General features: G+C 41.6%; 1 protein-coding gene and 1 non-coding gene across 3 annotated transcripts in view; one reads left to right on the top strand and one right to left on the bottom strand.

The window, feature by feature from the left end:
* Window positions 1-12,764, bottom strand: part of LOC126354772 (15-hydroxyprostaglandin dehydrogenase [NAD(+)]-like) — a 93,347-nt gene that overhangs the window by 42,702 nt on the left and 37,881 nt on the right. For both annotated transcript variants that reach the window (XM_050004668.1, XM_050004667.1), the window contains exons 4-5: window positions 8,947-9,120; window positions 6,047-6,201 (exon numbers count right to left, since the gene is read on the bottom strand). In XM_050004668.1, coding sequence (XP_049860625.1) covers window positions 6,047-6,201; window positions 8,947-9,120 — 329 coding nt within the window. The remainder of the gene's footprint in view (window positions 1-6,046; window positions 6,202-8,946; window positions 9,121-12,764) is intronic.
* Trnas-uga (transfer RNA serine (anticodon UGA)) lies at window positions 4,229-4,303 on the top strand. Its single transcript has one exon. It is a non-coding gene; the product is annotated as a tRNA-Ser (tRNA).

Genomic DNA, 12,764 nt, shown 5'->3' with positions numbered 1-12,764 from the left:
CCATATGTTTATTATGCAAAACTTCATTATCTACCACATTATTCCACTAACTACAGACTTTTTCAATGAAAGAATATAATTTTAACGGTTATTAATAGCTGGTGAAATGAAAACTGCTGTGGGTTTTGGAACAACATAAGTTAAGACATTACACATTACACTGAATACACCATGGTTTCAGAATTCCCTCGCAACAGTGTCTGCACAACATGTTAGTGAGGTGAGACTGAGTGAACTCCACTCTGTTTCGGCAAATGAATCAAATTTTAATATGGCAACAAAATAAATGTACGTTTTACTCCAAATTTACCACTCACGGTGCTTCTCTGCAAGTTAGAAATGGTTAACAAGACAGAAAAAATAAATTGCTGCTTTTATTGCATCTTCAGTGGAATTCTTTTTAGACACTAACTAAAGCAGACGTAACAATAAATCTTTGTGAATGGTTACCATGAAAATGTCAGTGTGGAGGAGCTCCACTGAACATTTACAAGAAATGTGAGCATAGGCTTCAGTTTACAATGGCACACCCCCTCCAGTGCTCGGCATTTTCCCTGGAGCACCTGACCACAATCGCCACCACTACCTCTCTTTCCACATGTGCCCTACCAACTGCACATCTACTGGGGACATTATTCTGCACACACTCTAACCTTTGTATTGGATTAGATTATAAAATTCAATGTCTTGACCACATGTGATGTTATTAACACTGATAACCAGTTTTGGCTTTAAACATGATAAAAGTCTAAGAATTAGAAAATATACATAAAAAACATATCAATAGAATTATAAAACAAGAATTTGGTTGTTAAATGTTTCAATACCACAGAAGGAAAGTTGCTACTCACCACATAGCATAGATGCTGAGTCGTGATAGGCACAACAAAAACATTCACACAATTATAGCTTTCGGCCATTGAGGCCTTTGTCAGCAGTAGACACACATATACACACGCGCACACACACACTCACGCAATCGCAACTTGCACACATGTCTGCAGTCTCAGAGAAATGAAACCACACTGCGGACAGCAGCACCAGTGCCTGATGGAGTGGCGACTGGGTGGGGGCAAGGAGGAGGCTGGAGCGGGGAGGGGGAGGGATAGTATGGTGTGAGTGGCGGCCAGTGAAGTGTTGCAGTTTAGAGGGAGGGCAGGAGAGAAGGTGCGGAGGGGGAAGGGGTTAAGTAGCAGAAAGGAGAGAAATAAAAAGAAATTAAGAGGCTGGGTGTGGCAGTGAAATGACGGTTGTGTAGTGCTGGAATGGGAACAGGGAGGGGGCTGGATGGGTGAGGACAGTGACTAATGAAGGTTGAGGCCAGGAGGTTACGGGGATGTAGGATGTATGGCAGGGAAAGTTCCCATCTGTGCAATTCAGAAAAGTTGGTGTTGGTGGGAAGGATCCATATGGCACAGGCTGTGAAGCATTCATTGAGATGAGGGATATCATGTCTGGCAGCGTGTTCAGCAACAGGGTGGTCCACTTGTTTTTTGGCCACAGTTTGTCAGCGGCCGTTCATGCGGACAGACAGTTTGTTGGTTGCCATGCCAACATAGAATGCAGCACAGTGGTTGCAGCTTATCTTGTAAATCACATGACAGGTTTCACAGGTAGCCCTGCCTTTGATGGGATAGGTGATGTTAGTGACCGGACTGGAGTAGGTGGTGGTAGGAGGATGTACGGGACAGGTTTAGCATCTAGGTCTATTACAGGGGTATGAGCCATGAGGTAAGGGATTGGGAGCAGGGGCTGTGTAAGGATGGATGAGTATATTGTGTAGGTTTGGTGTATGGCGGAATACCACGGTAGGAGGAGTGGGAAGGAGAGTGGGCAGGACATTTCTCATTTCAGGGCACGACGACAGATAATAGAAACCCTGGCGGAGAATGTAATTCAGTTGCTCCAGTCCCGGATGGTACTGAGTTATGAGGGGAATGCTCCTCTGTGGCTGGACTGTGGGACTTCGGGAGTTGGTGGGAGACTGGAGAAATAAGGCATGGAAGATTTGTTTTTGTACGAGGACAGGAGGATAATTACGGTCCTGTGAAGGATTCAGCAAGCCACCTTTCTAGATGTTGACCTCCACCTCAGAGATGGCTACATCAGTACCTCCATCCATATCAAACCTACTAACCACCAGCAATACCTCCACTTCGACGGCTGCCACCCATTCCACACCAAGAACTCCCTTCTGTACAGCCTAGCCATCTGTGGTCGTCGCATCTGCAGTGACGTGCAGTCCCTCTCAAAATATACTGAGGGTCTCACTGAAGCCTTCACTGACCATAATTATTCTCAGTGTTTGTAATACAGCTAATTACAGCTATGCCTTCAAGCACATTAAAATAGTTTTTATGCTTTTAGCATTTATGCTTATAATATATTCATTCTTTTCATCACATGAGAAATGAGCTGATCTTTAGCTTTTACACATATTAAATTTAGTAAGTTTATTTATAAATTTAGATTCTGCCACACATTAGAAATATACGACAGGTATTCCATTGTGCACCTTCTAATATACAAGGGTTGTCCAGAAGGTAAAGGATATCCTGGCATAACAAAATAAAAACTAAATGTCAAAACATAATTTCATTTTCAGAGTTATGGTGCCTTAATTTATTTCTCAATGACGTCACCATAACTGTCAGGACACTTATTGTAACATGTGACCAATTTTTCAATTCCCTTGTTGTACTCCTCTACTACCAACGATCTGAGCCAAGACATCACTGCTTGTTCGAGGTCTTCATCATTTGCAAACTGTTTTCCACCCAAAATTTCCTTTAGTTTTGGTAACAAGTGAAAATCACTGGGCGGCAAGTCAGAGCTGTGAGGAGAATGTCTGAATATTTTCCACTTAAGATACTGAAGTTCTTGCTGTGCTCGAGCTGATGTTAAAGGCTGCATATTGTATTGAATCAAAAACATCTTTGGCAACAACATTCCACGACACTGAAGACTCGTTCATTGCACTTCTACCATAAACATTCTTCATTTGCCAATAAATTTCGATGGGACCAACATTTTGTGGATTCAGAAAATGAGGGACACTACGCACTTCGCATTTGGTGTGATTTTTGATGGGTGCTGGTATTATCAAACATTACAGAACAAAGAGACATGACTTGTTTGCCAACAAAACTCAGCTCACACTGAGTTGGGGGAAGAAGCTAACTGGCACACTTGCTATTGTGGCGGTGCGATCTGGCACTGGGCGTAGTAAACAATCACTGGATGACCCTCATTTGTCACATATATATTTTTTCTATGTTACATACATACAGTTTCATTCATCTGTAACTTATATTTAACAGCACTCTTGATGCTCATCATTGTAAACTTTATTTTATAAGTCCATTGATATGATTTTGTTTATATTTTCTCAAATTTAGTACAAAGCCAAAACTGATTATCAAGACACCAATACACAGACTTCTATAAACTAAATTTGTAGACAGCTTCTGCATTCTTAAAGTCTTTCATGGTAGCATTGGTAGCATGCCTAACTACAATCTTCTTGATATACATACGAGCCATACCATTTCAAACAAAATGCTTGAACTTTCAACAGCTGCTTCTGCCACTGTCTTCAGGAGCACTACTGACTGCTGCTGTTTGCACATTAATCTGCTTCTGAAGGCAATGCAGCAACATCTTGTAAGTTTTTGGGTGTGGTCTGAAATGTTACAAGTGCAAGGAAAGAAGTTTGGCAACTTCTGGCACCTCTGGTCCACAGAGAAGCATGAACTAAATCTTAATGTTAAAATGTTACTTGATTGCCACTTATTTCTATTGTCAGTCTTGTCACCAAGTGATTGAGAATGGGTAGTTGTAGAAACAGCAGCACAACGATGTCAGTATGTGTAACATGATGGCTAAGCAATTGTTAGTAGTGCCAGTTCACCTACTCGCCAACTGTCAAAAGTCTGTCAGGGCTATTAGCACTGAAGTCGAAGATTTGAAAGCACAGCATCAATAATTTGCATCATTTGTTGAGATTGAGATTTTCACTCTGCAGTGGAGCGTGTGCTGATATGAAACTTCCTGGCAGATTAAAACTGTGTGCCGGACTGAGACTCAAACCTGGGACCTTTGCCTTTCGCTGGCAAGTGCTCTACCAACTGAGCTACCCAAGCACGACTCACGCCCCATCCTCACAGCTTTGGAAGGTAGGAGACGAGGTACTGGCAGAAGTAAAGCTGTGAGGACGGGGCGTGAGTCGTGCTTGGGTAGCTCAGTTGGTAGAGCACTTGCCCGTGAAAGGCAAAGGTCCCGAGTTCGAGTCTCGGTCCGGCACACAGTTTTAATCCGCCAGGCAGTTTCATTTGTTGAGATGTTTAACAAGCAGAAAATAACTCAAAACACCATAAAGATTAATCCCTATGTGGTGTCACTTCTACAGAGGTGCCTCTAGAAACTCTCAGTTCTGTGCCTTCTCACCTATCTAGTTTCCTTTGGTACATCAATGACACTTCCTTGATGTAGCTCCAGTTTCATAGGGAAAAGGATCACATACACAGTGTTAATCCTAATATTAAATTTAACCAGTGAAGTGGCAAGCTACCTCTCTTGGATGCACTAGTTGAAAAAGAGGCAGGCACCTGTTTAGTTGATTTTTGTGTATAGGAAACCAATCGACACTGACTGTTACATGATTGTAAATAGTTTCCAGTGGTGGAGGTGAGGAAAAAATGTAGTAGTAGGATGATGATGATGATAATAATAATAAACTGTAACAATATTATCAAAAGGAAACTTGCTACTCACCATATAGTGGAGATATTGATATAGTGAGTAGCAACTTTCCTTTTCATAATATTGTTCCATTCCATCCTGCATTTTCCATTGTTCAATAGTAACCTGTATTCAACAAGATGGTACATGGAATGAAGATGCTTTATGATGGTAACTATCTGCAATGCAGTCTGAAAATTTGCATTGACAGTTGTGTTAGGGAAAACAGTTACAGCAAGGCACCAAGGAAGACATTATGGATGTTTCCAAGTGCAATAGCAACCCCTCCCCCCCCCCCCCCCCCCCCCCCCACACACACACACAGAGCCAGCAGAGTCTATGCAGATCAAACAATTCACATTGCCAGTGACTTTTTTGTTGAAAGAAAAAACACACACACACACACACACACACACACACACACACACACACACACACACACACACACACAAACAGGGAACTGGCGAAGTCAAGAAGTCATTCATGGTTGTGCACTGGCTAGTGAAACCACCAGATAAGAGTGCCTTGCTCCATAGAATTAAACTGTAATTAAATGAAGTTTAAAACAGTATACTGTAAGGCAAACTGTTCCAACACTGCCCCATGGGGCACAGGTGCACCCAGCACCCCTCTGCTCACCCATGGACAGTTGCAGTTAGTATAGACACCAGCCAGATAGCTCTATTGTACATTTTCAGCATATGCATGAGCTGGTTGGCCATCCCTTGCACCAGCGAGCACTCTGCTAGGGCAGTATGATCACAAGGGCTATGGCCCGGCTGTTAGACTGCAAGCACATCGCTGTTTGCCTGTCTGTACACATGTGCCCATGGGCACCTGGATGTCTGCTGGCGGTCACTTGAGTTGTAACAGCCTAGTGTAAAGTAGCAAGTATAAAAACTGAGTACAAGGGTGCTCATCTTGAATGTCAAATTATTATAACTGATAAAATGCGAGCAATGACAGTTACCTGACAGATAATAAGATTTGCTGAAAGTATTATCCTACGATTGAGGTTGAGTATGAGGTCAAAACAAATTTCCAGTTTTGAACAGCTACTTTCCAAAATCTCAATAGAGTTTAGGGTCCTTGTGATCCTATTAAATTTTTGTCAAGTTGCCCTGGCCCACAATTACTGCCACGTACTTATGATTATTTTTCAATACATCGTATCATCAAATGTATGATGATTATTCATTGTTATTAGCAGTAAATAAAGTTAAGAGACAAATTAATATCTGAATAAATATTGGAAAAATACAAATCATTTACTTTTCCTCAACAGATGAATTAAAATGAAACTCACGTTTGTGATACCCCTCCTGCTGTATCTCGTTGCCAAGCATTCTCATATTCAGGTGACAGCAGCTGTTTCCTTACATCTTTCACAAGGTTTGTGTCAGTGGCACCAGGGCAGACAGCAAGTACGCGTACACCAGTTATCTTCTCATGGTAAGGGTCCTGAAAACACCAGGAAGTCTTCAGTCAACTGTATGTGTTTAGAACAGTGGTCCAATTTGGAAAGAAAACATCAAAATTCCAGAATGTGAAATAGTGAGAACAAAAACAAAGATTCCAAGACTTACCAAGCGGGAAAGCGCCGGCAGACAGGCACAATGAACAAAACACACAAACACACACACAGAATTACTAGCTTTCGCAACCCGGGAGCGGAAAGACTTCCCTTAGGGGAAACCCACATCCTTTCGTCTTTCCCTCTCCTTCCTGAAGAAGCAATCATCGGCTGCGAAAGCTAGTAATTCTGTGTGTGTGTTTTGTTCATTGTGCCTGTCTGCCGGCGCTTTCCCGCTTGGTAAGTCTTGGAATCTTTGTTTTTAATATATATATATATAAGGGTAGGAGCCAGAGGGTAGGGAACGTGGTTTGGGGATTTCATAGGGATGAACCAAGAGGTTACGAAGGTTAGGTGGACGGCAGAAAGACACTCTTGGTGAAGTGGGGAGGATTTCATGAAGGATGGATCTCATTTCGGGGCAGGATTTTAGGAAGTCGTATCCCTGCTGGAGAGCCACATTCAGGGTCTGATCCAGTCCCAGGAAGTATCCTGTCTCAAGTGGGGCACTTTTGGGGTTGTTCTGTGAGAGGTTCTGGGTTTGAGGGGATGAGGAAGTGGCTCTGGTTATTTGCTTCTTTACCAGGTCGGAAGGGTAGTTGCGGGATGCGAAAGCTGTTTTCTGGTTGTTGGTGTAATGGTTCAGGGATGGTTCAGGGATGCAGGACTGGAGCAGATTCATTTGCCACAAAGGCCTAGGCTGTAGGGAAGGGACCATTTGATATGGCATGGGTGGCAGCTGTCATAATGGAGGTACTGTTGCTTGTTGGTGGGTTTGATGTGGACGGATGTGTGAAGCTGGCCATTGGACAGATGGAGGTCAACGTCAAGGAAAGTGGCATGGGATTTGGAGTAGGACCAGGTGAATCTGATGGAACCAAAGATTATGAAGATGTCATCAATAAATCTGTACCAAACTTTGGGTTGGCAGGCTTGGGTAACCAAGAAGGCTTCCTCTAAGCTACCCATAAATAGGTTGGCATACGAGGGGGCCATCCTGGTACCCATGGCTGTTCCCTTTAATTGTTGGTATGTCTGGACTTCAAAAGTGAAGTAGTTGTGGGTCAGGATGAAGCTGGCTAAGGTGATGAGGAAAGAGGTTTTAGGTAGGGTGGCAGGTGATCGGCATGAAAGGAAGTGCTCCATTGCTGCGAGGCCCTGGACATGCGGGATATTTGTGTATAGGGAAGTGGCATCAATGGTTACAAGGATGGTTTCCGGGGGGGTAACAGACTGGGTAAGGAATCCAGGCGTTCGAGAAAGTGGTTGGTGTCTTTGATGAAGGATGGGAGACTGCATGTAATGGGTTGAAGGTGTTGATCTACGTAGGCAGAGATACATTCTGTGGGGGCTTGGTAACCAGCTACAATGGGGCGGCCGGGATGTTTGGGTTTGTTAATTTTAGGAAGTAGGTAGAAGGTAGGAGTGTGAGGTGTCGGTGGGGTCAGGAGGTTGATGGAGTCAGTTGAAAGGTTTTGTAGAGGGCCTAAGGTTCTGAGGATTCCTTGAAGCTCCACCTGGACATCAGAAATGGGATTACCTTGGCAAACTTTGTATGTAGAGTTGTCTGAAAGCTGACGCAGTCCTTCAGCCACATACTCCTGACGATCAAGTACCACGGTCGTGGAACCCTTGTCAGCCGGAAGAATGATGATTGATCGTTCAGCTTTCAGGTCACGGATAGCCTGGGTTTTGGCTGTGGTGATGTTGGGAGTAGGATTAAGGTTTTTCAAGAAAGATTGAGAGGCAAGGCTGGAAGTGAGAAATTCCTGGAAGGTTTGGAGAGGGTGATTTTGAGGAAGAGGAGGTGGGTCCCGCTGTGCCATCATCTTAATGCAAAGAGTCAAGTTTATGTCCAGTTTGTTCCTTTATAGCTGTTAAACCACGGACTCCTCATGTGATGTTCCAACAGGTGGGCCAAACACATGTGTACAGAAGAGGTGTGGCCAGTGGTGTAAGGACCCCCAGCAAAGGTGTAGGGGAGTCAGAATGTCCTTGAGTTGCTAGTCTATGCCATCCACTCCACCTGCCATGCCATCTCTTTCAGAGGCACATGATTGGCACACTTGCTCGGCCCTCAACAGAAGAGTCTGTGATCCATTGGCTATAAATGAATAAACCAGACATGAATTCAATACTTCATCTTAAGATGACGAGTAGGAAACCTGTCGTAACATTGCAACATGATGCCTTAACTCAGGTGATAATTTCAGATGAATGAAATTCATCAACAACCCATGCTTTGAAGTACCGTTACTGAGATATTATTTTACAAAAAAAAGTAAGAGCTAATAATAACTGCAAGAAAATTACATGCCTGCTAGAGATTTCTTCAGTGTAGTTCGTCTTATAAAAGGCAGTATGAAAGCAACTAGTATGAACTGGTGATATTATTTTTTATTGTTCCCATGGGGGATCTTTTAGTGAGGATGAGGCAAAAAAGAGAGTAACAGAGAGAAAGATATCTACCAGACTAACATCACAATTTCAGTACTGAGATCTCCAATTTGTTAAAATAATGGCTTATAAAAATGTTCTCATTTCAGTAAGTTTAAATGACCAGAATCCCCAACATATTGTGACACTTGTGAAAGTGAAGAAGTTCCTAGAGTAAAGGAAGAAAAAATACTTACCCCAAATGAACGTGTGAAACCAACAATTGCATGTTTAGTGGCAGTGTAAATGGGAATGCTTACATATGGCTTTACAACAACATTTGAGCCAGTATTAACAACAGTTCCTCCATTGCCACCACGGTCTTTTCCCATAAAACGCAGAGCCAGTAAGGTACCACGAATGACTCCATTCTGCAAGAAGAATAAACCACTCATTTCATAGACAATGATAAAAAATTTTAATACTAAAAATTGTTATAAAGTGGGGGTAGGGTGCGGATAGTGGTAGCAGTAGCTGTAGTAGAAATCGCACAAAATAACTTGGCCCAAGCACAGGAACACATTCCTGTTCTCAGTGCTGGAGGAGTGTACCCTTTTGTTCTGAAGGGGAGCCACCTCTGCTTATGATCCCATACTGAGTTTTATGCTTTGTCTCTTGAAAACAAACACACTTTACCCACTTTAATGTGGCTATTGGCCAACATGCTACACTGCAGGAATGGCAGTGTCGGTTGCTCTGGAATCTCTCACACATCATGTTATGAAAATTATTTGACAAAGAAGTTGATTTTGGCCTTATTCTTATTCATCATCTTTATGGTGATTTGTCCGTCATTTCATTAATGGTGATAGTTACTGTGATATTTCGAAATTAAGTAACCCATCACACTAAATTAGAATAGACTGCCACAAAAAATAGGAGCCTCTATGAGTTTACATTGCTGCACATTCAATGTAACTGGCATACTGAATTTTTCATTAAACTTGGTAAAAAGATCTGTATCTTTCTTTGAATGTGTATCTGTTATGCTGATTAAAATCAAAACTATGAAAGACTTGATAATTATTGTTGCTTAAATTCATGTTATCTGTAATCACACAGTTTATGTATCACTGTTATATTATATTTTTCATGATAAACAAAAATGGGTTACCCAGGATCATGCTGCATGACCTCTACAATAGAGTTTATTAAGTAGCTTATGTGGCAGGTCACATGCATACTTCAAGTTTCATTTATCATATTTTATTGTTGTTATCTTCCTTATACATACTGCAATAAAGCATCGAAGCACTTTGCGTATGTCACTGCAGATATCAGAAACCGCAACTGTTGGAATTCAAAGTAATCAATAACCTAAATGTTTCCAGTCGCTAATAACCATAGTGTAAATGCTAGCCACTCTTTAGGTTATGTTGGTCATCACTAGTTAGTGTTCTCCATTTAAGTTTTCTCGTCAGCTGTAAATAGAAGCCAGAAAAAAGTGTCAACCAACATACGTGCAATGTTTTGGCTAATGCTAAGCAAAGCTGCAACTGCAATTCAGTGTTAAGTGCACTATCACCATGCATTTCACATTTACATACCAATTGATACACCTAAATTATTCCACAAATTCAGTGCAGTAAAGTTATAATTGTAAATAGGTGTTGTAAAATGATTTTTCTATTTGATGATGCATGACTACATTAGTGTAGGAATTAACATATGCACTTCAGTACACTGAACATTTGTGTGTTTTGTAACACACTATCTATTACCTTTTAAATAAAAATATATTCAGCTTATTCCATATCAACGAGGACCATTTCACTTGGATTTGTGGAAGGTATACTAGCGTGTTTAGTCTTCTTTGTAAATATTTATTGTGTATTTTTGTTTTTCTGATATGGTCTACAAGCTGGAGGAACTTCTCACTGTGTATCTACTGGAATGAAAAAGTACATCTAATGCATCTAATCTAATCTTTCCAATCCCAAGTAGTACATTTTTGGCATTGTTTGCAAATGTGCAGTCACTTGTGTTTGCTTTGGTGTAAAGGGGGATTAATATGAAAAAAAAAAACACTTCTTAAATTTATAGAAGAAAATCTCTCAGTTTCAGAGAAACACATAGGGGAGAGAGAGAGAGAAATGCTATGAGAAAAAGACTGGGGATGTAAGACAATCAGGAACAACCCTTTGGGGCATTTGAGCTCTGGGAAGTACATTACTAGTGAGAGGGTACTGTATCTCACAGGAACAGCAAACACGCATATGCAGAAATTGTAGAAATGGAGAAAGATATGGAAACTAGACAGATAAGATCAACTTCCCGCCTTGAAGACAATTGTAGCTAACTAATATATTTCACAGCCATCATTTTCTACAATCCTGTTCCAGCATTTGGTGGACACACAACACAATGGAAAGCAATAACTGTTAGGAATGAGGATGCCATTTATTTAAAAAATAAGCTATTTCTTAAAACATTTCCTTTTAAAATGCTTCAAGCTATTTTTTAATTCCTTCAAAAAAATAGGAATTGTCAAGAATTGTAAAATACTGGTATGTCTCAACAATGACTCAATGACCTCTTCATGCGAGCCATTTCCTCATGTTTGGCAACAAGGAGATATGGTAGACAGACATGTCAACTGAATACCTAAGATGTAGCAGTTATTCACTATGCACTTTGCAGTTTTAGAGTGAAGCCTTTGTATGAATGTGATGGTGCATTATCGTGGGGGCAACAGACTGCTAAATGGGACATGACTCTCCAAATTTATTGCCAAAGTACCGGAATATCTCATTGTAGTATTGTTCAGTGGGCATTTTTTCCTTTTTCTAATAAGTCTTTGAGAGCGACACCCTTAGCATTCCTAAAACATCACTGCCATGATTTTCCTACCCATGGGATTGTCTTTACCTTTTTTTGCTGCAGATTCACTGGAAGTAACCCACTGTTTTAATTGTTACTTGATTTATAGGGAATGACAATGAATCCAGAATTAATTGCCAGTGATAACCTGATGCAGAAAGTCCTTCAAATTTTGTTTATATTGATCAAAACATGAGTTGAAGTTGAAAGCCATGCCCTCCTATTGACCACTGGACCATCAAATTTTTCATTTCCAAGGTATTACCTAAATTAGCAGTTGCCATTTCTAACAATACATCTACGGACTCTACTACGAGGGTTGCCAGAAAGTAATGCAACACATTTTTTTCTGTTCAATAATTCCTTATTGAGCGTAATCATAATGACACACAAGCGAGAATGCTGTTTTATCTATACACCCTATTTCTCCATGTATCTCCACTCTGTTCTACGGCCTTCCTCCAGCATGAAACGAGGGTGTGCCTGCCCTGTTGGTACCAATCCTTGCCCAAACAAGTGGAAGCCCAAGAAGGCTGGGTCAGGGTTGAAGGGTGGATGGGGTAACACTGCCCAGCCCTGTTTTCCGAAGTGTTCAGCAGTTCTCAGACTTGGGGGGCTGAGCGTTATCATGTTGTACCAAAACATATCCTGGGTTGCTGTGGCGCTGAAATTGCTGGAAATGGGTCTTGAGTATTGTTAACATGTTGACACACTCGTCTGAATTAATGGAACTGCCTCTTGGCATCACTTCAATGAGAATCACACTTTCACAGTCCCTGAACATGGTGATCATGACCTTAATGGCAGAAGCAGTTTTTTTGAATTTTTTCTTCTGTGGGGAGTGGGAATGGCACCTTTCCAAGACTGTTGTTTTGTTTTGGGCTCAAAATTGTGAACCCAGGTTACATCACTTATCACAGTCCAGGACAAGAAGGCCTTCACCTCAGCTTCAAAATGTTGCAACAAATCTAGGCAAATATTTTTTCTGTTTTTTAGTAACCAAAACCAACTGCGGGAACACCTTGGGCTGAGGATCGGAGCCGCCAGGCGAGGAATCCGCCGGCAGTGGAGCACGCACCACCGGATAAACACAAGGACGAGTCGGACGACAGACCAACGACAACTGACAACAACGGAACATGACCGACTAGGACCGACACAACAAGGAAGAGATAAACAACGGACACTTGTGGAA

This window comes from Schistocerca gregaria, chromosome 3 (assembly GCF_023897955.1).
Source record: "Schistocerca gregaria isolate iqSchGreg1 chromosome 3, iqSchGreg1.2, whole genome shotgun sequence".
NCBI lineage: Eukaryota > Metazoa > Arthropoda > Insecta > Orthoptera > Acrididae > Schistocerca > Schistocerca gregaria.
The sequence above is the reverse complement of the archived record's forward strand: the minus strand, read 5'-3'. Positions and strand labels throughout refer to the sequence as shown.